The 26,978-nt window shown below is 37.7% G+C and overlaps 1 protein-coding gene across 1 annotated transcript; it reads right to left on the reverse strand.

Annotated features, from left to right (window-relative positions):
* Positions 1-1,771: 1,771 nt before the first annotated feature.
* On the reverse strand, positions 1,772-14,368 carry YIPF5 (Yip1 domain family member 5). The gene is made up of 6 exons (XM_010950566.3): positions 14,210-14,368; positions 13,561-13,680; positions 7,241-7,413; positions 6,238-6,383; positions 4,052-4,233; positions 1,772-2,754 (listed from the first exon to the last, which is right to left on the reverse strand). Exons 2-6 carry the CDS (start codon positions 13,668-13,670, stop codon positions 2,592-2,594), a joined length of 774 nt encoding a protein of 257 aa, XP_010948868.1. The 5' UTR covers positions 13,671-13,680; positions 14,210-14,368; the 3' UTR covers positions 1,772-2,591.
* Positions 14,369-26,978: the final 12,610 nt, after the last annotated feature.

Below are 26,978 nucleotides of genomic sequence, written 5' to 3' on the forward strand. Positions count from 1 at the left end.
ATTATCCTTAGTTTGGGAGTGTATCTGAGTTGAGCAATCCCTATCAAAGTTAAATACACATACTTGCAAAATGTCATATGTACAGTACTTAGATCCTACCCCAAATCATGTCATTGGAGACATTTTAATAAAATTCTCTTTCATTGGATGGCCAGTAACTAAGGACAGTTAGTATTTAAAGATGCACAGAATTTTTCATTATCTGCCTAGCTATATCTGGAGAAAGCTTGCCTACTCCTACAAGCCTTGTTATATAGCTCTTGAAAACACCCACTGGTCAACATGGTATGGTATTATAGCAAAGTCATAAAACACACATTTACACTATATGTAAAATCAACTAGCGGTCCTTGGCACACATGCTTGCATAAACAAGTAACACCCTGGCCTGAATGAGTGGACCTGCACCCTCCACTCACAGTGAGTTTCAGTTCCTCAGTGACCGCCACTGGATAAGCTTTTACTTATGCTGAGACTGTCTCCAGTACTTCAAGGTATGTGTATGTTTTTAGTATAAAATGGGCCCTAAAGCAAGCCAGTTGCTCTACTTGATACTTAAGAAGCAAAAAACTATTCCAGTGCCAGAGGTAAAAGCTGCCACACAGTATTTTTGAGACATACTATATCAGTTTTTTAAGTATGCATAAATTTGGCTATATATACTGTATTTTTTATTTAAGAGAATTTTATAAGGGACACTTTGGCTACACATGACTCTTCATGTAACCAGGCAAACTCCAGAATTCAACTCTTGCATCAAAGGCAACACTACTGCTTAGCTGTTTTGACAGAATAATAGTTAAATGTAAAATCGTTTTTCACCTAATCATTTTGGACTTAAATAAAACACAACTAACAACAAAAACCACTACAACATTGATTTAAACTAAAACTTATTTTGTTGAGGGTGGAGGCAAAAAAGCAAGAAAACAGTTTTACCCATTGGGAAATTGCCTGAAGATTAATGGTCTTAAGCCTAACCAACAGTGGGAGAAATTTAATTCCCAAAGCTTCATCTACTCTGCTCATTAGGAATAATCAGATATTAACAAAAGGCATCCATTACATTTGCCTTAACAAGAATGGTGCACATTTATAAAGAGACTTGAAAACAGCAAAAAGGATACTATCCAAGAATTATAACAAAAATATTATTCTAGAAGAGTTTGGTAAGTTTAAAAACTCAGCCAAAAACTAATTATTAGTAAGTGCATTTGTCCAGAACATTAATTTAGTGAAGAAAAATGTATTTGTGTGATCCCAGAGATTAGAAATCATCATGATCTTCTTTTAGAAGTATGTTTTATTATCTTAACCTTTTACGACTGAAAACTAGCTCTAAAAAAGAACCATTAGTATGTCAGTTTGGCATTTCTTTTTATTTAGTCTGAAAGTCTCCCCTTTAAAAAAGGCAACATTTTTCCTCCTATCATGGCACCTTTCTCATAATTATAAGTGCGCTTAGTCCAAAGAGAGAGGCAGTTTCTCCAGAAAAAGCTGATCATCAGTATACAAGATACAGTATTTTCTTACAGATCCTCTGACATGAGAACATGACAATATTAACCAAATAAACTTAATGCAAGGAAATAATATTCTAACTCAAAGCAAATTGCTTCTTGTTTAATCTCATTTTTTCTTATTCTATATCAGACAAACTCTATTCTTAAAGCTCAGAATAAATTGGGAATACAAGTCAAAACCAGACCCTAGTTAAAGAAAATGGGACGCCGAGAACAGTGGTTTAACAAAAGTAAACTCAACAACACAGTTTAAATTAACTGGGAAATTTTTAATTAGTAAGCATCAAATGTACTTTACATGGATAACTGCAATACTGAAACTGTGACATTTTAAATATTTTTCTCAAAAAAAGGTTAGCGATTTTCTTTATCCTGGGAAACATGGAGATCCAACTCTGAGCATTAATGTGGCCAGTCTTGGTCACTATGGTGTAGTTAATGCTAAAACCTAAACAGGTGTTCACATTTCATGTCTACAATAAGGTAGACTGTGAACCACTTGTACTGCTGAATTTTAGCCAAAATTCCATGAGATAATTTAAAGAAATGTCAAATTTTTGAAGTGCAAACTCATGAAACTCTACACTGGGATCACTTTTTTGCTTCAATTGCATCTGGCTTGAGAATACAGTTTTTCTTTCCTAATTTCTTGGAAAAATATTTTTCCAGTAAGTCTTGTATCTTCATGTACTATGGGTTGTTTTTAAGAAAGACTATCAACTCTGTGGTTAGTTTCCCACAGTTGATAAAAATCTATCAAAAACATCATAATATATAATTAGGAAGGAAAAAAGTTGTTTTTCTAAGGCTGCAGGAACAGGATTTTTTGTATATCTTATTTGTATAAGCACAAACACTTAAACCTAGTCATACTGCAGGTAAATCCAATACAGTATTCAAAAGTTCTATAAAAATGAACAAAAGATGCACGTTTACTTCCACTGTTCCAACAGGCAAACGTTAGATCTGCATGAGAGTTGCACTGTAGCAGTTTGCTGGTCCGATTTAAGAGTTCAGTCCTTTTTTGTTATTTGGCCCAACGATGTCCACATCCCAGATAAATTCAGTTCAAAAAACAGAAATGAGGGCAAAGACTCCATATAACAAAGCACAAGGATATGCTACTAGAAGCTGCTGTCCTTCCATGGCTAGTGCAGAAATAAAAATTTTGGAAGCAGAGAAACTACACCATCCAATAATTCCAGCAGTGAGAATGATTCCTACCATTCCTCTGTAACAGGGGGAGGGGAGAGAAAAAGCAGGAGGTCAGTAGATGAGATCAGTTATGTAAGAATGCTACCATAATCAATTCTAAAAAAAGCATTTAAAAACCCACATGGAGACATCTGCAGAAATAATCAATTTTTTTTTCAAATGCTGAAATGTACCTCACAGTGAATTCAACGATGCTGAATTATTTCATGTGATAAAAAGCTCATTTGTAACAATTTTGCTCCTTTTAGCACATAATTTCTCAACTTGGCAGATACTTGGGCTGGATGTGCTTTTGTTGTGGGGGATGGGCTGTTCTGTCCATTGTTAAGTCATAAGATATCAATAGCATCCTTGCCTTCCTCACTTTTGACAACCAAAATTGTCTCCAGACATTGACAAATGTCTCCTGGGAGCAAAACTGTGCCTGGTTGGAAAACACTGCCTTAGTAGAAAATAGTCTATAAAATTCAAATATATCAATCTTAACAAATGAGAAGATGAAGCAGTTTCCACACTGAAAATCTGGAGCATTTTTATCCAAAGCAGGAACACTGTGAAGCCATCATCTTGAAAAATCTCCAGCATGAAAGAGTTGATAAATGCTCTTCTGAAACCTCTGTTTTCACTCTTTAAGTGCAACAAAGCTCAATCATTGGTCGTGTCCAGCACCAGCCACAGGGAGGAGCCTGAACTGTTGAGAGAGCTTCTGTCTACTGGCCAGCAGGAGCAACTTTATTAGCAGTAACTTACACCCTTCTTTTTTAACCTCCCATCAAATATTATTTAAAAATTACACATTTAGAGCTGTTTAAAAGTACAAGTGAAAACTACTAGTAGGCTAGTAACAGTCTCTTGCCATAAAAAGGTGTTCTGCTTTCAGTTAAAAGGCTGCCAAATAGAGAGTCTGTGTTTATTACTCACTGACTTAGCATATGCCTGACATCTTTAAGAAATCAGATACAGCCTTAAAAATATCAGAGAGAGGTTAATTATCATTTCAACAACTTGACCTTTTCCATGCAATATTTAAGTTAACAATCTCCACTGGTCCAAACCGGTTACAGACACCGGTAAGTACACACAAAACTAGTGAAATTCTTTCTCATAGGTAAAAGCAGAAATGGTATAAAAGATTTCTTAATTTACTCTCATTTCCATTATTCATTACTGAAAAGTATGTAGCCCAGACTTCACTTACAAGAAGCACTATCTAGTATGTTTGCTGAATCAGTGATACATCTCAAACTGATGTGAGGTAAATCCTGTTACACAGAATTCGTCAATCAACCCTCAAAATAAAGACCAGTACTTACTGCAAAGAAAATATCACTGCAAAGCTGGAGAGTAGGATCATGGGGAGAAGACAATATCCAAGGACACTTGCCACACAACCAAAGGAAACACCAGTCATACTCATTAAGTTTAGTAAACAAAACATTCCTAGGCATCCAATTGCACTGATCCCATATACATAGCCAAACTGGATTTTGCCAGCCTACAGGGAAAGGAAAGATTACAGGTTAAAGAGCAAAAGTCATTTTTGGCCTCTTTCACCTAAAATGATACATGTAGAAGATATTCAGTCTGTGAGCAACAAAATCCACAGAGGTGTCTACTTCTTACGCAGAGAAGTAAAACAGTGAGCAAACTGACTTCTACATCTTTCTTAAGAGATGTAAAGAATCCGCCTCTCAGGGGGAGGGTACAGCCCAAGTGGCAGAGCACGTGCTTAGCATGCACTGCGTCCTGGGTTCAATCTCCAGCACTGCCATTAAATAAATAAATAAATAAACAAACAAAACAAACAAACAAACCAACCTAATGATCTCCTCCAAAAAATAAATTTAATTTAATTTAAAAAAAATAAAAATAAAGGATCCACCTCTCAATCAATACACAGATACTTGGTTTCTCATTTTCTAGTTACCATCTGAGGTTGGCATAGAATTCAACAAATAATGACATAAAATCATGGTACGATCACCTAAAGCAGAAGATTTCTAAAAAGAAATCAGGCTGATTTTAGGCAAATAAACTACAGAGACAGGATGGAAAGTCATTCAGATGTCTGGATAATAGTATCACTTGAAAGCACCCAAATCCACCAAATTACCCCAAAGCAATTTATTCTCATTGACAGATGTGGCTATAATGTTCCTAACAGCAGAAATAATTTCATCATTTACTATAAATGGGTGTTACAGGAGTTAGGAGAAAGGAAGCAGGATAAGCAGGAAGCCAGGGTTCTATGGGGAGGGAAGGAGAAAAGTGATGAACAACTAGGCATGAGATGAATAAACGGAAGATTTTTTTTCTTTCATTATTTTCCCAAACTGTTGGTTGATTTATACAGCCCTTTGAAAAACAAACAAAATAAAACAAAACAGACAAAACTTTAAAAGTTCTGCTTCTGTAAAAGACATCACTGAACAGTCTTCGGACAGTCAAGGTTAGCTCAATTGGAGTTACAACACTCTTAGTCAAGCTACCTGAACAAACGCTGCATTCGGGTCACACTAGCACTAAAATCAGTCCACAAAAAGTTCCTGGTTTGTCAGATGTTTGACATATAAAACTTCATTGCAAGAATGCCTCTACAATTACATTAAATGGAAAAATCCTTGGGATTTTTGTTAGAATCAGTATTTATTTGCAAACACTTGATTGAAACTGTAGAAGTTTAAAAAGGCTCAGATGAGTTCACTGACAAATTCAATCATGTAGTAATAATAAAACCTTACACTTGTACAGGGCTTTAAACTTCTCAAAGTGCTCTCATATAACCTGCCTTGCTTACCCTCCAAAGTAATCTTCTTCGGTGGGAAGCACAGGATTATCCATCAGAGGGAGCTGAAGGATTAAATGACTTGCTAAAATACAGAGTAGGAGCACTGAATTATGCCCAGCTTTTCTGACTAAAAATCCCATCTTCAACCTATTATATCACTTATCTCTTCTAATTCAGAGATACAGGATGAAATAAAACAAAACAAACATTAGCAATTATCTTTACAACTTTTCATTTTCAACATGCTTTAAGATCCTTGGGGAGATAGGAAAGGGACTAAAACCCATTGTCTTTTAATGTTTCAATTCATTATACATTAAACCAGCACTCCTACAAAAAAACACACTACCCAAGGACTAGAGATTCAAAAGAAAAAGCAATAAATATATAAATATAATATAAAGCTATAATATAAATAATTTAAATTTTGTCAGTTTCTGAAAAGGAATTTTGTTGAGACTAAAGCCACACGTTATTTATTTATTAATATTGATCCCCTAACAATTGGACCACTTATTAGAACAAGAAATGATTTCTAAATACACAGTATTTATTATCAATGGAGAAGTGATGAATAGGTATAAATTCAAGCAACTCAATACTATTCAAGACACATCAAAGATTTGGTGTGTAGGCAGAGTTTCTGTAATGGCTCTTGGTGGAACATTTAAAGACCGTTCTTTGTCTCACACTGAGAGCTTAAAATCTTACCAGTAACAATGTGGCTCCAAAGGCAAGGCAAAAAACCATTGGTCCTGCCAAATCAGTCTCATTCATGATGCTGCCATCTGCTACTTTTAATGGGTGTAACACTGTGAGTGTTTTTTGCCAGATGTGGTCAAAATTGATACCTAATTCTAAAGAAAAAGAAAAGAAGGAAGTCAATGAGGATTTGTGAGATACACCTTTAGTTTACTAGAATCCATGTTAGAACAAGAGAAAAAGTGAAATAGCATCAAAAGAGGATCTAGCAAAATCAGATGAAATTATTTTGGTGAGCCCTCAGTATCAGTCTTAGTACTGATTATGGTGCTTATTCCACAAATACCCAATCTCTGGTGTGGTGTTAGAAAAGGATATGGATATGATGAAAAAGACACTCCGAGCTGTGACTGCACAGCAAAGACTAGGGGTAACAGTACAGGGCTCTGTACCTGGGGCTTCAGGAACACCTGGAAGCCCCATGAAAACGTACACAAAACTACGTCTCTAGGCGTATGTGTGAATTTTGCTGAGGATAACACGCATAGCATTCACTAGACTTCCAAAGGGTATCAGATCCAAAAAAAAAAAAAGAAAAAATGTTTAGAACTACTACTTTTTGGGTTTGGGGATACAATTTGAAAAACACCATATTTTTTATTGATATCACTAGTTCTGGCAGCTTACTTCTGTGTAGAATAATTAATACCATGCTATTTATTTCCTCTCATTTCTTCCACTGGTAGAATTTCATCAAGAATCTGAAGTAAAAGTTACTCTGCTCACATACTGACATACTTTATTATCACTTTACAAAGATCTATTAAAAATCTGGACCCCTTTGGCTCAATATGGTTTCATACATACTCTTCAAAATGAGTCACTTAGTAGAAAACCTTTTTCTTCAACATTATTCTTTTTAAAAAAAAGGGTAACTTCTCCAAACTAAGATTCATTTTCACTGACCAGCTGGATACCACAGCGTACTATCAAGCGTTGCAACCAACCCTACCTTCTAATAAAGGTGGCTCGTCCTCAAAGTTGTTTCCATAGAATGGCTGAGATGTAGTCGGAGTATACGCCTGAGTTGGCTGGAAAATCTGCCCAGTGTATGGCTGCTGTGGCTGCATCATGTCTGGAGGGACAAATCGGCCTTGGTGCGAATAGTCATAGCCAGCATACTGTCTGTAAATCAAAGTAAGTTACATTTCTCAGAGTCATGTCAACGCCCCAAACTGACATGACAGGTAGAAAATGTTAGTCATGCAATTCCCAGGATATCTACTTTGCCAGTTTTATAAATGTGGTTGAAATGGTTACTAAGATCAAGCTGATTATCTACAATAAGTTGTCTGTGTTTTATAGAGAATCTTCCCAGATGATGCCAACACTCACTTATACAGCACTTAAGCATTTTACAAACTGTTAAGCTTTTAAACATCAGGGAGTCAACTTATGAAGACAGAAAACATTTTTCTGTTTTTCCCCATTTAGTGAGCATACATAAAGACAGCTATGAAATAAAAGTCATGCCCAAGACTATGAATAAAAACTTAGGATGACAGACTTTGTACTGTTACGTGACAGCTTTCTGAATATACCAAAACTTATTAGCACACGTTGCATTTGAACAGTACTTTTAATTTTTCAAAGTAGTTGTACACCTATTGTCTTACTTGCTATGTACTATAGGAAATCCTGAACTTTAGAGGGAGACTATTTTAGTGATGAAAACAACAGGGAACGGAAGAATACTGGACCAGTATCTTTTAAAGACCTGTTTCATCATGTTCTGGAAAAATATGACTTATCTATCAATGGGACTAATCTAATTACATAGTAAGAAATAAAGAAGTAAATTAATTATTTTAAAGTAAGATACTTTAAAAAGGAGAGCTGAAAAGCCTTAGAGATCCTTTAGCCTCATTATCTTCTAAAAATTTACACATCCCTTTTGATAAATATAAAAATCTAATGACCTCATTACTATTATTTGAGATTTCAAAATTAAATCTAATTTTTAAGTTAACTGAACATCTTGATTAAAAGCAAATCAAAGGCCAAGTTTCAACTACAAGCAGCCCTTTGGAAATTCCTATGGGATTCTCATGACTTGCCACACAAGTCCAATATATGCTTTAAAAAATACTAAGTACTTATCTGGCTATAAAATAATATAAAATTCACTGCAGCATTATTTTAAAAGCAAAAAAATAGAAAACAAACAATATAAATAGCTATCAGTAAATATACTGTGATATGAGCATAGATTACTGTGCACCTATTAAAAGGAATGAGTCAGTTTTGTAGGTACTGGTAAGAAATGGTAATCAAGACATATTCAATAGGGAAGAAAAACTAGTATCAGAATAGCATATACCATATGCACTCATTGTAACTATGCTTTTTGTAATATATATCCATATCTATGTGTATGTGTATTATATATATACATAATTACATAAGTAAAGGGATCTGGAAACAGGAGAAGCAGAAGGCTTAATTTTCAGGTATAAACTTTCGTACCTGTAAAAATGCTGTACATTTATTATTCATTGAAATTAACTCTAAACTGTTACATGCAATATACAGATATATAATAACCACCGAAAATTTCTAAGAACATAAATAATAATCTTTTGAATGATACTGTGTGAAGCAGTATTATAAGTATTTAATGTGAATTATCTCATATCAGTCTCACTACAACTCTAGGAGGTTAATTTCATCATCCTCTCCATTATAAAGATGTGGAAACTGAAATTTGAGTTAAAATGATCTGCCATGGGGGTGCCACGATTCAAAACTAGACTTTCTGATTCACGGGGTCAACTCTTATAACAAATGTAATAAAAATCACCCTCAACTCCTCCCTGACAGAGACAGTCATAACATCTTTTTCTGTATATGCATTTCCAGTCATTTTGGTATGCAAATATCTTGATTTCTATTTATTTATACACACACACACACACACACACACACATACACACACACACACACACTCTTACTCTATCCCCACAGGGCTGGGTGGTTGGACTAGGACAAGAATCACATTTTCTGATTTAGTACAATATGCTATTGTGTGGATCTGTTAGGATGTATCAGTAATCCACCTTGGAGTTCATGAAACAGCTAGAAAAGCTCCATATAACCTGCATAAACAGACTGTATTTTATTCTCTCTAGAGACAGAGAGAGAAAGCGAGAATATGAATACGAATGTGTATGCAAAAGAAAAAACAAAAAGAATGACACACACGAGTGGTTCTCAAACTGTTCAGTCTTAGGACTTATTATACTCTTAAAATTAAGAGCTCCTAATTTATGTGGGTTTTATCTATCAATATTCATCATTTTAGAAATTAAAACAGAGAAATGTTTAAAAGACTTATTCACTCAAAGTAACAATAAATCTGTTACGTCAGCATAAACATTTTTATGAAAAAGTTATTTTAAAAAAATTACTGAGAAAAGTGATATTATATCATATTTCTGGCAATCTCATTTATGTCTGGTTTAATATAAGACTGCTAGAAATTCTTATATATGCTTCCACATTCTATCTGTTGTGATATGTTGTTTTAGTTGAAGTATTTGAAGAAAACCTAGTATTGCAGAAAATCTAGTATTTTTCCATCTACGATGGAAAATAGAGTATTTTAATAACCTTTACAGATTATCAAGAATATTCTTTCTGATACTTCAAAACTCAAAGCAAAGTGCTAATTTTTTAAACTTAAGTTGCAAGGTAGAAACTGAAACAATATTAACGAACTTTCAGTATCGGTCATGTTAGGATAAACTCATCTGTCTTGTTCTTTGACTGGATCTTCTCTTTACTCATGTATGATTTTGTAACACCATGCATTGGCCATTTAGAAAATACTCGTATGAGTTATGCAGATGTTCCAAACATTGACACACCTAATATAAAAATATATATAAATATTCTAAAAATCACATTTATTAAAATCACCACTGACCATAAAGCTGGTTAATTACTGAGAAGGTAAGAAGTTCACAGAGATGGATACAAGTTTTCCAAAATCCTCATTTTTGTCTGAAAACTGATTATTGGCCACACATACTGTCAATTGTTTTCCTTGAAGTAACAGATCACTGCATTCATTCATTTTTGAGAAAATTCTCAAGTCTGAATAACCACTGTTTGCCAGTTGTTCCTTCCAATAAAAATGGTTTCTTCTGTGAAAAAGCAGCTGATACAGCTTGAGACTCAGATTGCACAGGGGCTTTTCCTAGAGGTAATCATTGTATTTCAGTATGAAGTAGAAGTGCTTTGAGACTGTTTCCCATTTTGTCATACAGCATATTCAAAAAATGTGTGTCATCAGGGTCAGGATTTAATAAAACAATTCCGACAGCTTCAAGAGCATCCTTAAGTGAAAATGGTTTCCCCCATGCCCTAACAAGTGTGTGATGGAGAATACAATGAGTACTAGAACAATTTAATGCCACTGTATTGATTCATAGTTGGGTATCAGAAGTTTTACCAATCGTTGCTTTTGCAGCATCAGTGCAAATGCCAACACACCTAAAAAGGTATATAATGCCTTAGTACTGTTACAAAGATAGTTTTGACCTTAAAGCCTCTCTGAAAGGTCTCAAGGACCTCTGGGGTCTGTAGACCATACTTTAAATAAATTTCATGTAAGGAAAAGAAATACTGCAAGCAAATAAGAGCTTCAGAGGTGGCACAATCATCTCTTCTTCACTATGCAAGGTGATAAACACAATACTGTGGAATTTTACAATTTTCCTTTTCTGGCAGGATCTGCTCAGGAAAATCCCTGAATCACTCCTGCTAGTTTTAAACTAAAACACAGTATGGTAGACATGACCTTTAGAGACTAAATCAATCCTTTAACAGCAAGAAAAGCCGCACATGGAAACCAATACTCTCATATGCGCTTAGTATCAACAACAAAGCGTCTTAATATAATGGGTTGTCTACTTAAGTTCACCAAGCTCCTTAGATATTCCAAAAAGGTATTATTAGTTAGCTGAAGATGGAAGAAAAAAAAAAACAGCTTCCAATATTTTAAAAAATATGTAATTGCCATTACTATATATTTTAAAGGCATATCTAGAATATAATGTGGGACCTGCCCAATATGACATTCATGTAAGTCCACAGATTGAGGTCAAAGGGCCTTTTACTTTTTGCTTTTTGTTGTTGTTGTTGTTATAAGAATGTATGAATGATACTTGTGAGGTATCCACAGAGGAAACTATGCAAAATATTAAAGCTGACTTCACAGGGCAAATGCAGAACTATGGACTAATAATAACTCAAGTCAAACTTGAAGACAGTCCAAGTCAGATGCTCTGTGAACCTAGATTTTCAACAACAGAGATACAACTTAGAATGTGATCTTTGTTACCAAGTTGGCATAATAAAATATTATTTGATAAGCTGAGATGGACATAAAAATGTCATAGGGTTGCAGAGCCAACTGAAGGCACATATAGAAGTAGAAGAGTTCATTTTTTTTAAAAAGTTCAGAAACCCAGTTTTTACTGCTCACACTTAGGCTTGTTTTCCTATGCATCATCTATTAGCTCATACCCGTTAACTGGCATTACCGTTTATATGAGCACCTGGAATAAAATGCGTTCTTTACTAGTACTGAAGCAATGCTCACTGGTACTTGACTTGGTTGGGATGGAATAGTCATAATAGTTAGCAACAGAATATCTAAACCACTTCTCAGTGGAAAACTGAATGAGATAAGTGGAAAGAAAGATAAGTCACATCTTTAGCAGATGGGAACATGGACAGAAAGAAGCACGGGAAAGAAAGGCAGAAATATTTGAACTCAGGAGGCTGCAATCTAAATGGAATAGTTCTGTTGAATCCAAACATCAGTATTATTTGGTTAAAAACAGGCCTGAATACACCGACAGGTTTTCCAAAGCTCAGCTGCAGCACGTAGGCCAATCTTACATTCAGATGGCTCTCTCATATACCCAAAAATACACATTTAGGTAAATAAAATGGAAATTTCTCAACATGATTTTTCCAATTCTGCCCAATTAATTGATCAAAAGAGAGAAATCTTCAATGGCATGTAATTGAGAATTTGACATTAAGAAAAAAAGTGATTCATAGGTAGGATTATTTATATGCTCACTTTCATTAACATGTTAAGTTTTGGGGGGGAAAAGCTTTAGAATATATCAAATTAAGCAGATCCAAGGGGTCTACAGGTTGTAAAAAGTATAGCCTATATAAGACAAACCACACTGCTCAGCTGAATTTAATTTTTACTTTTTTAAATTCTTGGGCACTTTCATTCAGATTTATTATTTAAATATGTTCTAATCCTAATGTTTCTCTCTGACTGGATACACATCCCTTCCATGCCCTCCTCCTGGGGTAGTCTTCCTGAGGTTTTTAATTCAGAGTCCACACACGCACATCAGATAACACATAAACTGTCTGGACATTATATGCACATTAATGTGGGTGTTTGACTGCACACATGTATTTCTCAGAAATAGGCCCACACTTTTCATAAGGTTCTCAAAGGGGTTAAGTAACCCTAGTATAGGAGACTCCTTCACTAGACAGGAGGCTGATTAACTGTAAGGTCCTAAGAAACATAGAATATGATGTCCTAGGAAAAAACTGGTAAAAAACCTTCACTTTTTTGCCACAAACACCAGGGACTATAAAAGTACAGGTTTTGGTTTTGGTTTTTTTCAACAGTTCAGGGCTGAAAAGTTTGAAGTCCCTCCGCTTCAGTCTGCAACTGGTAACTTGCATGTACTGACTGACCATAAAGTTTTGGTGTGAGTAGTAGTAAAAATAATCAGCTGCTATATGATAACCACCTGATGACTCATAGTAGGGAGCTAACACTATTCAATAGTGTCACTCATCACTCACAGTTAACAGATAATAAGGTCTGAAAGATGGACTTATTTATTTAACTACTAAACAAGTCATCCAAAGGTTTTCATTTTTAATTAGTCCTGTGGAGTAAATAGCCTATCTTCTACGTACTTAAAGCTCCTATCCATATCTTAAATGATGTACAAACCCTGTCACTAGGAAAACATTCTTCAACAATCTACTTTTCCACTCAGGCACATAATTATGCAGAATTATGCAGAATAAATAGTGCAATCCCTTCCAACTCAAACGAGTGTCACAGAAGTCCCCAGAGGCAGATTATGCGGGCGGGAGGGAACCACAATACTGATAAGGGACACGTTCACACATGCATTCTTGGGCAGAACCAAACATCCTGGGTACATGCTTCCACTGCAGTGTTGCTTAAATAAACAGCCAAAGTTGAAAAGTTACTTGCTATAGGGTCCTCCACTTCCTCCATAATCATAGGACTGCTGTGACTGGTCATCGATACTATAACTTGTCTGGTAGAAATCCGTGTTTAAGTTGTCAAAGCCTGCCATGGCAAATGATCTGCAATAGAAAAGAAACGGCAAAGACTGCTTATGTCCAAGGTCCTCTTGAATTCGATCCTGATACTTTGCTGAAGCAGATAGCCCCATAAGGCAGCAAATAATTCTTACAGCGTTTTGGGAAGCAGCATTTGGAGGGTGGGTCGCGGGGTGAAGGAAATGTCCAGTCCCTAAGTCAAGGCCTGGGAAGACACCTCCACCTCAAGTAGCTGATACGCCCTGTGTGAGGGGCAGGGGCGTGGGAGGAGTGGCTCCAATCGGTCTAAAATATCAACAACGATGACTCCTCACCTCGGGACAGGGCTTTACAGCTGACAACGCCACTGCCTCCCTGCACAACAAAGTCTGGGCCTGCCAGGAAGGCGCAGACTCCAGGGAGGCCGCGCCTGAGCTGCAGGGGCCGCGTCACAGCAAGGCCTGAAAGGGAGCGAGGGTCTGAGCGAAAGGACCGGGGCGCGGCGCCGAGCAACAAGCCGCGCGGCCGGGTGCGGGAAGAAGCCGAACAGCGCGCCACGGAACTAGACACTCACCAAACGCGGAGGCGGCGGCGGCGGCAGGAGGTCCAGCAGCCTCCAATAATCCCCCAAAGCAGCTTAGGACCCTGTACTGGGCCCGTTGCTACGTGTCAGAAGGCCAAAGAACTGCTTCCGGGGCACGCCCGCTCGGGCAGGCGTGTTAGCAGGTTTTGCGCTCTGGTTGGACAACGAAGGAGGAGGTGGGGGGAGAGGACGCTATAGGGAGCATGCGCAGTATCGACCAACTAGTCCAGCGGCGGGCCAATGGGAAGAGGGAAAAACTTCCGGCAGCCTCGTTAGCGGTGGAGGCAAAAGGCGCAGGCGCAGCAATTGTTGGTTCTGTTTGGGAGGGAGCTCAGTAGACAGAGTGCCTGGAGGAAAGTGTGCAATCGCGGAGCCTCTGTGCTGTCTGTGAGCTACAAATCTCGATGTCTCTGGACTTACTGTGATTCAGGCGCTGTGCTACAGTCTATGTGTATTATTTAATCCTTACAATTTAAAGAGATGGTTACTCTGTCGTTCTTTTATAGGTGGGGCTGTTAAATGTTCGTTTTACAACATTGAGTGCAGGGTTGCTTGATAACTCTGTGCTAGCGCTTTAGATGCTTGCGATACTAAGGTGAAAATAAGCCAGATGGTACTGCGCACCTGAAGTTGGGGGAGGGGGGTAATAAAACACATATAAATACATATAAAATCGTTACTAATACTAAGCACTCCATAGTTCTTTGAAAGGTGTAGCATTCATCTGGGTAGACGAATCTGAAAAGCCACCAAGAAAAGGTGATGATCTAAAGGGTGAATAAGAGTTACTTAGGGAAAAGTGGGAAACAGGAAAAGGGAAGAGGAGGGCGGGGGAAGAAAAGAGCGTGACTATTTCAGGCAGAGAGAACAGCGTATGCAATGCCTAGGATTAAGGAAAACATGGTGTAGGAAAGGCGTAAATCAGGGTTTCTCAGCCTCTGCACTTCTAACATTTTGGTCCAAATGATTCTTTATTATGGGGGGGGGGAGTGCCCTGTACACTTAGGATGTTTAGAGCATCCCTGACATCCACCTGCTAGATGCCAGCAGCACCGCCCCTTCTCCCCTCTCCCACCCAACTCTTGTGACAACTAAAAATGTCTCCAGACATTGCAAAATGTCTCTTGGGCAGCATCAGAATTTGGAACTCACTGGTCTAAATAAAGTCAGGGTGACTGGAGCAGCCAGTGAAGGGAGCCACATAGGCAAGGACAACAGAAGAGGTCTAGGAAGTAGAGTGTCTTGTGGGATTCCGTTGTGCTGGTTCTAAGAAAAGGGAAACCACTGAAGGTAATGAATTGATAAGTGGCATGATTATATTGTTACCTTTTTAAAGAAGATAGCTCTGGCCTCTGTTAAATCACTTTCTCATAGTGGAGGAATCCTAACTACCCTAACCCTAATGCCATGAGCAGAACTGGCTTCAAAGTTTATAGTACTAAAATTTACACTGTGAGCCCTTGCATTACATGCTGGGACCAAAATCCCATGGTCTTCATAAAAGAAGCCAGGCCGTTGCTCTGGGACCAGTTTGCAAAGGGATAATAAAAGTTCACTGATTAAAACTTGTCTCAGCACACAAACACACACACACCCCAACATGAAACAAACAAGTAAAAATAAAGTAAACAAATAAAAAGAAACACACTCCCCTCCAAACAAAAATAACAGGACACAACAACAAACCCAAAAACCATGGAGGATGCTCTAAAGAAGAGCAGGCAGCTACCCTGTGAGGTTTTCTACTCCGTCAAAGAATGTCTGAAATTGCTCATACAACTGTCTAATTTACCACCTCTTACCAATAATGTTAGAATTTGTTGATGTAGGTGCCATCTGCAGAATTCTAGGTAGAATAACTCTATGTCCCGATTTGCTAAAGACATCCCCATTGTCCCATTTTATGCCTGGTTTTTTTTTTCCAGCATAATTATTAATTATGACCCATTTTCACTCTCAAAAATATTCCAATTTGGCTGATAAATTATATGGCTGTACTCTCTTTAAGATATATTGTCTAGGAAGCCATTTCTGGTTAACAACAATATGCAATTATCTATCACTTAGTGATCTTACAGTTGAAAAAAATTCTAGTCTGTCTTGTTTCCTCTGTTTCCATTTTTCTCCTGTCCCAGAGAGAGATTACTCTCAAATTTGAACTAAATACAAGAATATCAATGTTTAAAATTACCTGCTTAGGAATGAATTGTTAGATTAAAAATGTTACTCAAATTCTGCTTCTGTCTGTGAAAGCAATTCCTATATTTACTGATTTTCTTTCCTCTCCAGCCCCTGCCCCAATTGAGAAGCCAAGCAAGAAAATTGTTACATGATTAAATCTTCCTTATTGTTTGCTTGACTTTGAAACAAAAGCCATGGTAGCCTGCAGAAGCCCCTTGGGGATTTTGAGAACATCAGTCAATTTCATGGCTAGTCAAGAAGGCCTTTCTTTGGGGAAACTTTTGTTTTGGGTACTGCATCCCCACCCTGCCACACAGAGAGCCCATAATAGCCTCCGGAAAAGTATACTAAAGACAACTGGAGTGCTTGGTAAATGTGCTGACCTCTGTTAAAGGCGTTGAGCTGCCTTCCCTCAGAGTAGAAATCCTCAACCAGGTCTAGCGATGATGGAACACAGAGCAGGTTTGGAACAGCTGCCTAGTCCTTCCCTGGCACCTAGTATGTCAATCACTGAACTTGGGACAAAAAAGGGAAGAATATTCCGATCAAGAGCAGTATCTCTTCATTAGTTTGATAGCCATGCGAGTCCACACACTAACACTTTCACATTTTTCACAAACATACAAGAAACTGCTTTTTTAGGATGGCATTGAAATTGTGCTTAGGTATCTTGGAGCTGCCTTCTTTCCCCTCTGTTTTATGGTAAATATGTCGTGGGGAATTGTGCCAGAAAATTATGGTTTGAACACAGGTACTTTCCCCGACCTTTTAGCTGTGTCCACAAGCACCGGATGAGGTGGGGATTCGGCAGCTATGTGCTTATCATGTCAGGTTCCACAGTGAAACCTGATGGTGATGAAAAAAAAAAAAAAACAATGTAAGTGCCCAAGATCTGTTTTCACAATCCTTGAATATTAATTGTGCAACCCAGATATGATAATATCCCCCCAGGATATCCTTTATCCTTTGGAAAAGGGTTTCCTCATCAAATTCTGCTTCCATTATTTCAATCATTCTACTTTGAACAATATATTACCTTTCTGTGAAGACAGATTTGCCTGTAACAACACTGGATACTTTTAGGCAGAGCTGGTTTTCAAAGGGCAAAGAAATTTAATCCTAATGTTATCATTATTCTTAGAATTTTGACTTCATATTGCAAGTGCTTTTTTTAAAAAGTCTCTTCAAGATAATTTTTAAAGAAACACTCTAAGTGTATCCACTGTAGGGCTCACAGATACCCTCTTAAATAGCATTACTAATGTTAGGTGGATGGATATTGTGGTTTGGAATAAGAATTTCAGTGACAGTGCTGGAAGTTCTATATCGCACATACCTTGGGAGATAATGTAAAAAAACCCCAGCATCAGAGGACTGGGCTCTGGTGATGACTAAGCCCCTTGCACCAAAGGTACATTTGAAAAATGTAACAGTGAATATCTAAATATACTTGCTATGTGCCTGCCACTGCCCTAAGAACTTCGCACCTTTGAACCCAATTACTTTTCCTAATAACCTGATGAGGTAGGTACTCTGTTTTTTCTCAGTAAAACTGAGAACAGACTGGTTAAATAACTTGTAGACCTGAGATTTGAATCCAGACTGTCTAGGTTGTGAGTGCTTGTGCTAAACCAATAGACTGTATTATTATTGTTCATAATGTGAATAGGGGAAAAGGCAATATTTCTAATGAATATACTACTTTACTTAACATATAGTTATATACATATGTAATATGTTAAATTTGCAGTTAGACAGTTGATAATTATATCTACATCCCCAAATGTAGTACAAATATATATGTTCAAATTGATTAAAAATATGTATATATATTTTGTAATCTTCTCACTGGGCACATGACAAGTCCCCTAACGTTCAAGTCTACCTGCATCAGTCATGTCATTTAGTTAATAATGTGTGATGGTAAAGAGAGCACGTTCTGCAGCCAGACTGCCTGGATTTACAACCTCTACAGCTTACTAGCCTTGACTCTTCGGTGAGTTACTCAAGGTCTTTGTGCCTCACCTTTCTGGTGTGGGAGAACCAGATACTCATTGTATGTGGTTGCTGGGAGGGCTGTATGAGCTAATGTGTGTAAGTACCAACAGCCCAGGACCAAGAGCTCAGTGAATGTTTGCCGTTGTCATGACTGTTGAATCTGAATAGCCACAGAAGCACTAGGATTTTGTCAGCGACCAGAAAGGACTTTTTAAAAGCTATAATGATTAGGCTTGACGAAACTATGTGTTTCTGAGGTCAGTTACGCACATTCATTCTGATGCTTCCCTACAGATTCTGTATTATTTTATAATTTGCCTTTTGATACTGTGGAGTGTATTAAAAATATGCTTTCTTCGCCTTCTGCCCCAGAGTCTCCAAATTGGCTTTATCTGCGTTGTAGACTTTAGACTCATAAATACCTTTCGGTGTCAGACGCGACTGGTTTCAGAACAACTCATACATTCATTAGAGCAGTTGTGCTTGAAAATCGCACAGCACTAACAATATTTGATTTTCTTGATGTGTTTCATGTTATTTCAAACACTAAGGAAAATGTGTTCATCTTTCTGCTTTATCTCCCTTTCTCTCTTCTCTTTCTTCAATACATGGAGTTTAATTTACCAGGAAACAGAGCATAAGATGACTAACATTTCCAAAGATGTTTATTTGCAAAGAAAGAAAATGGCAGGGTCCTGGCCAAGGAAAACAATGACCGTAAAATGTAATATATAGTGTTTCTTAAAGTCATTGAGGGATCAGATTTTATTACACCTTCAATGAGGGAAAAGCCTAGAAATCACTGCATGTATAATATATTACACTACCTTGGGCAGTGCACTTTTTATATTTTTCTGTTAGAATTCTTCATGACCTTCTCGGTTATAGACACTTCGAGCTACCATGCTTTTCACTGCAGTTTAACTGTTTTCTATTATAAAGAATGTCGTATTAAACTCTGTTTTATTATATGACAGTGTTTCCAGGGCTAGATAATGCTGCTCGGGGTGCTTTAAGCATTTACTTTATAAATAAATTTAAATATAAATTGAAAATATTCTTGTTTTAAGTTGCTACCTTGCCTTTTGGCGTACACATGCCCAAGCTACAAAATCCTAATTTTCCGTCCTGATCTGATTTTCACTTTCATGTCTTGATAGTAACAGTGTCTCACCTGAGTGTGAGATGGCCCACTGGGTGCAAGCCAGGTGACCATGTGGGAGAGACTCCTAGCTTGTTGCCCCTGTGAAGTAGCACACACTTTTTTAAAATTTTAATCATTATTCTTCCGTTCTTCAATTCTTCCCTAAATGCTGGAGAATGAATGTTCTCTGAGCGTAGAATGTTTACTGTTATGGTTACTAGAGAGTGTTACTATGTCTTAACCATAATGTTTTTCATGCACTTAGATATTACATTTTGCTCTTCAGACTTCTAATTATAACACGAATTAAACTCTTTTCCTAAAACGAGGATAATTTCATTTTAAAACAATCAGAGGCATGTGAGATCATACTTATGATTTTCATTCAGTTCTGCAAATTTAGATCTGGAAGTCAAAGACAAACACATTTTTGCCTTTTGATTTTACATTAAACAGTCAAGATGGTTTTGACTCTTCCTCTGCAGCCCTAAATCTGCAGAAATTAATGATAACCACAAATTCCCTGCTGTCTGAGATAATGAATTTTTCCCTCTGGAGTAAAATATAAACATTTTTTGATGCTTGCTAAGATTTTATTTTAGAAAGATTAACATCGTTTGAAAGAATAGTTTATTTTAGGTTTATAAATATCATTTTTTAGCTGGACTCTCTCTAAAAGCTCTTTCTGTTAATTCCAAAATTGACTTCTGTACTAAATGTTATATTATATTCCCTTTCCCACTCCCTGGAAATTAAATATCTTAGCTTGACATTAAAACTTTGAGAGAGCCCTAGGAGATTAGCCTGAATTCACTGAGATATCTCTAAACTGAACAAAAATAGACTGGTCTTCACAGACAATCAAGACAGCAAGTGCCTCAGAAAATGAGCAAAACACCTCTCGTTTGACTGACTTCCCATGACAAGAATTAAAGAGAATTAAAATGGACAGGAACCTTGAGATCATTCATTCCCTACCCTCGGATTTTACAAGTGAGAATTGGAGGCCGGGAGAAGTGAGGAGATGTGTTGTAAGACCTAAATTTCAGCGGGTGCTTTGACGTTTCTGACCCTGACGGGGCTCCAAAAGCCTAGCCATGAGTTCCTCTGCCCTTGCCAGGTGTGCCCTACCCACAAGGAAAGGCTGTGCACCTGGCTGGTTCTACCAGCCACACCAGCTATGCCCCGCCCAGTTTTACCTTCCTACAAGTTAGTAAAATTATTCAAACAAACCAATCATATACCCCTTGGGATCCAGGGGTCACCCAAAGTCTGCCACCCAAAGTGAACCCCCTGTGGGTTCACGCTTTCCTGAGCGTAGCATCCACGTGGACCTGCATGGCTTGCAATGTCCTCCCAGGGGCTGTGAGTACAAGTGATTAATAAACCATTGCTATTCTCATCTGTCCACTGTTCAGTGTCATATGGTCCACTAAACCCTCCTTCGCCAACAGAGTGAATAAAAGGTGATCAGAATGAGGGATTTGATCAATTGTGCTAATATGGCTAGTGTCAGATTCATCATTGTATCCTTCTGTGACTTTCGGATAGTAGATGACAATAAAGATGAGATGGTAAGTAAGTGAGTAATTATAACTGTCTAATTACAGCACGAGCTCTGTTGGGATAGAGGGCATATTAGATGCACTTTGTGTCCCAGCTCTAGGGCATAGAATAATGCTGTGTTTGTGGTATGTATTCATTTATTTAGCAATTATTTATTGAGAATCCAACATGTGCCAATCATTATATGCAACAAACAGACTCTGTGTCTGCCTATCTGTGTTTTAAGCTTGAAAAAGTCCATCTCCCCTGCAGGTTGGCTGCAAGCTAGCCCTCTTCAGTCGTCTCCCTGGAGAAATGCTCCTGTTCCCCAGTGCTTCCAGCTTCATAAAATTACTACTGAATTTCCATCCAGCCTGGCTTGCCATTCCTTGTTTGTGAACTGGAAGGTCCAGGCCAGGAATAGGCTCTCATTTGCAGACCTGCTTCTTGGGAGAAACTTCATAGTAGCCTATCAATGGCTGTCAATGATAATGACCCCCCTAACTGAGAAGTCTTTATCTTTATCTCCAAGATCCCATAGTCCTGAGAATTAGTGCACATGGGATCAGGCACTGAGGGATAGCATATCTTGGGAATCTTTTTTTTTTTTAAATAGGTCAAGGTGGATCCATGCCAAAGGGAATCCACAGAAGCACTTAATCTAATCTGTTGTCAGTTTATGTTCTTAAATTCTTCTGTCATATTCACAAAGACAGTTATCCCCTGCTCTGGTTATCTATTGCTTTTTAAAAACCCACCTTAACCACAATGTTCATAGCAGCATTACTAACAATTGCCAAGGCATGGAAACAACCTAAGTGTCCATCAATAGCTGAATGGATAAAGATGTGTGTATATGTGTACAATGGAATACTACTCTGTCATAAAAATAATGGAATTTTGTCATTTGCAGCAACATGGATGGACTTGCAGGGCTAATTGCAATAAGTCAGAGAAAGACAAGTACTGTATGGTAACACACATATGAAATTTAAAAAATACAACAAATTAGTGAATATAACAAAAAAAGAAGCAGATTCACAGATATAGAGAACAAACTAGTCGGTGGTTACCAGTGAGGGGGAGGAGTTGTGGGGAGGGACAATATAGGGGTTATTAATGGATTATATGAAATCGCGTGTGTACAACTTTTGAAAAGTATAAAGCACTATAAAATTTAAAGAATCTTTCGTTCAATAAATTTTTTTTAAAATTTGGTGGCTTAAAACAGTAATACTCACATTAATTTTCTTCCCAAATCTGTAATTTGGGCAGGGCTCGGCAAGGATAGCTCATCTCTGCCCCGCATGGCTTCATCTGGGGGGCTCAAAGGCTGCTCATTAGGCTGAAAGCTCATTCGCGTGTCCGACTGCTGGTGATCGCTGTAGGTTAGGAGCTTAGCGGGTGCTGTCAACCAGCACACCTAGATGAGGTCTTTGCATATGGCATAGGCTCCCTCAGAACACAGTGGCTAGACTCTGGGGAAGAGCATCCTGAGAGACAGCACCAGTCAGAAGCTGTTTATCAATCACCATTTCTACACCATCCTCGGCAGCCTCAGAGCGTCACTTCTGATGTGTTCTGTTGGCTAGAAGCAAGTCAGGACAGTTGGTCCATATTCAAAGAAAAGGAAATTAGACTCCAACTTTTGATAGAAGACTGTGAAAGACTTTTTGTATGTTTTAAAACTACCAGTCCCCAATGGCATCCAAATGGGAAAAAGGATAGCATATGTTTTCTGTTATAATCAGAGAGACTGGTGCATATGAGTATCGATGAAGAAATGAAGATGTGAAAGATGATGAAAGAATCCTACGTATTAGATCTTGACATGTGAGACTGCTTCAAGACTGGATATGTTGGTTGGTGTCTTGTAGTTTCCGTAGACATGGCTTATTATATGCATTTAGCAATGTTATTCAATTACTAATGAAGTATTTTGTTTATATAACATTATGCCTCAGAAAAACGTGGTCTCTAAATCAAATACATTATTCATAGAATAAAACACATTTGGATAACTATTCTTTAGAGCTCTTTCTCTACCTATAATGATCTACGACATTTGCTATTTATCCTGACGCAAACAAGGATGACTCGTTTCGGTTTTTAGAAGGTCGCCTCACTAGAATGTTCATGCCATGCTCATTTTGCCCCCTAGGGGCCTCTTTTGTTCTCCTTCTATATTTACATTTAATTTTCACATCTTTAGGAATGTAATAAGGGAAAGTACCACTTTGTCCCCGCTGCCACGTGCATCTCATTTTACAGATGAGGAAGTTAGACCCAGACGACTTGTGGGACTTGTCTGATGTCACGCATCCAACTAGAACTAGAAATCAATCCCGTAGGAATAAGCCCCACGAGGGCACAGTGGTCTTGTTCGTTGACAAACAGGAACAGTGCCTGGCAAATGAGAGGTGTTCAGTAAAACTTGATAAGTGATAAAAATGAATGAATTAATCAAGATCAGAACCAATATCTTCAGAGTCCATGCTTTACACTGTTTACTGAGTGGTCTGGCTTTTCATCCTCAACATACATCTTTCTCTAGAGCCTGACACTTGATTCTATTTTACTCCACATGTATTTCAACCCCTTGAGCTACCTCACCCACCCCTCGTTTTGTCATTACGCTTTTTCCATTAGCATTCACTTATTAGTCCCATTTCGGTGAGTACCAGCTGCATCAGGCACTGTGCTACCTATGGGGCTACAAAAAATTACTTAGTTTTTTAAATTAAATTTTAAAATTATAGTAAATATATGTATTTAATCATTCTTAAGTATACAGTTCAGCAGCGTTAAATACATTTGCATTGTTGTGTAACCAATTTCCAGAACTTTTTTACCCTGACCAACTGAAACTCTGCATCAATTAAACACCTCCCCATTTCCTGTCCCCCAGCCCTAGCCACCACCATTCTACTGTATTTCTATACATTTGACTACTTTAGTTACCTCATATGAGTGGAATCATACGCTATTTATCTTTGTACGACTAGCTTATTTCACTTGGTTTAATGCCATCCATGTTATAGAATATGTCAAAATTTCCTTTCTTTTTAAGGCTGAATAATATTTCACTATATGTATATAGCACATTTTGTTTAACCATTCATTTCACTGATGGACCCTTGAGTTGTTTCCACCTGTTAGCTGTTGTGAATAATACTGCTATGAACATGTGTTTGTTCAAGACCCTGATTTCATTTTTTTAATGTATTCCCAGAAGTGGAATTGCTGGATCATATGGCAATTCTATTCTTAATTTTCTAAGAAAGTGCCATATTGTTTTCTGCAGTGGACACATTTTATATTCCCACCAACAGTGCACATGTGTTCCAATTTCTCCACAACCTTGCTATCGCTTGTTATTTTGTTTACTTGATGTTAGCAATTGTAATGAGTATGACATGATACCTTGTTGTGGTTTTCATTTGGATTTCCCTAGTGACTAGTAATATTGAGCATCTTTTCATGTGCTCGTTGGCCATTTGTGTAACTTCTTTGGAGAAATATCTATTCAAGTCCTTTGCTACAAAGAGACACTTTTAATGCATCAGTTGCTACCTCTGCATATAGAAAAGTCTCAGCTATCAACATAATAAGACCCATTTCCCCCTTTCTTTTCTTTGACATACTATACCACTATTTATTTAAGATTTAAATAATGATGATACAATAATAACTAAAACTTGTGTTACACCTGGACCTGTTACATGCTAGCCATTTTCCTTACAAATCTTAACTTATTTAATACTCAAAACACCCCTGTAAGGTGGATACTATCACTATGCTCAGTTTACAGGGGATGGCATGGAGACACAGGAGGTACCTGACTTGTTCAAAGTCACGTGGCTGCTGTGCAGTAGAAGGATTTGCACCTGAGAATTTAACTTCAGAGTCTGTGCACTTAACCAAAGCATTATGACTCCCTCTGACACCCTCTCAGTCTTCTTCATAACACCTTTTAAAACACCATCTACATCTTTTTGTGATGTCTTCCTGGACACCTCTTCTATAAAACCATTACATTTATAGAAGTTTTTAATATAAATTTTTATAGTTTGGATGGCAGATGAAAAATCAAATGCAAACTGATTGCATTGTAAGAAAGAATTCATTACCCACATGGATGGCAAGTCTAGGGTACAGCTAGCTTCAGATATGTTTGGATCCAGTGGCTCAAACAAATATTTATCTCCCGATGATCTCAGCAAACATCCTTAAACATCATCTCTTGGCTCTGATTAAGTCCCATACCCGTAGCTGAAATAACTCTGGTGGCAGGGCATACGAAATGCTGATTGATCGGCCCACACCTGGAGTCATATATCCACACCTGGAACAAAGGTGGCCTTAATACCACTGGAACCACAGAAACTCAGAGTTGGGGTGGGGAGTGGTCCCCATGCGGTATTACTAGACACCCATGTATATATATATATATATTTTTTTTTTTTGAAGAGGGAGTGGAGGACTGTGTTTCTCCCTCTTGGAACAAATATGTAAGTGAAATTATTGTTTTCAAAAAATATTTTGCTTCTACTGGTTTGAGGAATAAAAAGCTAATAATGATTTCATGACTATAACAAGCACCGTACCAAGTATTTTGCATGTATTGCTCAATTAATTCTTACAAGAACTCCGTGGGGCAAATGCTATCATCACTTTGTTTTGCAGATGAGGAAACTGAGGTGCAGAAGCGCTGGAAGAGAATGCAGTAACTCTCCTTCAGTGACCCAGTTTATAAGTGGTGCAGCCAAGATTCTCACCCAGGCAAGCCAGCTCTAGAGCCATTTCTCCAATTGCATCATTAAGAGAGGTTGCTTATCACGTATGGAAAATTAAGCCCATAAAAAGACAGAAGCATTCATCACTTACATTGCTGCCTGATGCTCACTGTCAGGAAAGACATCAGGGACCGTCATTGGGTCAGCTCAGCTTACACTTAATAATTAGGGCTTTCACTAGCCTCTAAAGTCTACAGGTATATAAGGAAAATATAAATATGTAGTTTATTGTACAAAGTTTGTGTTAGACACTGATTAAAAAAATAGAAGAATGGCCAATGATCCCTGTTCAGAGTCTAAGGGAATATGATTAAAAGTTTAAAAAAAATTATCCATGCTATCAGAGCTGTTCATCATCATAAGCATTGACTGTTTCATTTGTAAGAACTTTAGTAACATTCTAGTTTGCAGTGAAAAAAAAAACATAGCTGCAAAGTGTCTCTGAAAACTTTTTTATCTCTTAAGAGAAAGCATAAGAGTTTTTAACCAGTTTGCTGAAGCAAGTTCCACGCTCTCTTCCAAGTGTCCACATTTTCTCTTCAAGGCACTCCCAATAAACAGGGGACGCATCAAAGGCAACATACCAAAGGCATGTTCAATTTTTAATATCTTGCAAAAAGTGATTAGGATAAAAGAGATTTTATGTTTTCTTTTAGAACCACCATACTTTAACTTGGTGATGAAAAAAAAATTGCACAAACTGGCAGTTCTCATTAATGAATTGGAAGGAGGAAAAGAATCATTCCGGAGCCAATTTCTCCACTAGCAATGTGATATTTAGCTTTTCTTGGCGTCAATCTTCTCAACTGAGAAATGAGGGAAAAAACCTGGAATGGCGTTGCATCAATTCATCCATTCATCCAAGGACTCTGTCCTGGACACCTCTTCTGTGCCAGGCACTGTGCCAACGCGGGGGATGGGCTGCAGCGCTGAACAAAACCAGATGGGATTCTCACCCTTGCAGAGCCGCTGGGGGAGACAAACTCTGGTTCAAACAACCACTCCTCAAATAGTCAAAGGACCCCTTGGGACTTTTCAGTTCCCAAGTTCCATGGAACATGAAAGGCTAGTCCCTAAAACAAAAATCATCTTATAT

This window comes from Camelus bactrianus, chromosome 3 (assembly GCF_048773025.1).
Source record: "Camelus bactrianus isolate YW-2024 breed Bactrian camel chromosome 3, ASM4877302v1, whole genome shotgun sequence".
NCBI lineage: Eukaryota > Metazoa > Chordata > Mammalia > Artiodactyla > Camelidae > Camelus > Camelus bactrianus.

Coding starts and splice junctions, on each gene's coding strand:
- YIPF5 (XM_010950566.3), bottom strand. CDS start 13,670: ATGGCAGGCTTTGACAACTTAAACACGGATTTCTACCAGACAAGTTAT. Junction 7,414..13,560: donor AGTGGAGGACCCTATAGCAA/GTAACTTTTCAA, acceptor TTTGATTTACAG/ACAGTATGCTGGCTATGACT. Junction 2,755..4,051: donor GCAGTGATATTTTCTTTGCA/GTAAGTACTGGT, acceptor CCCCTGTTACAG/AGGAATGGTAGGAATCATTC.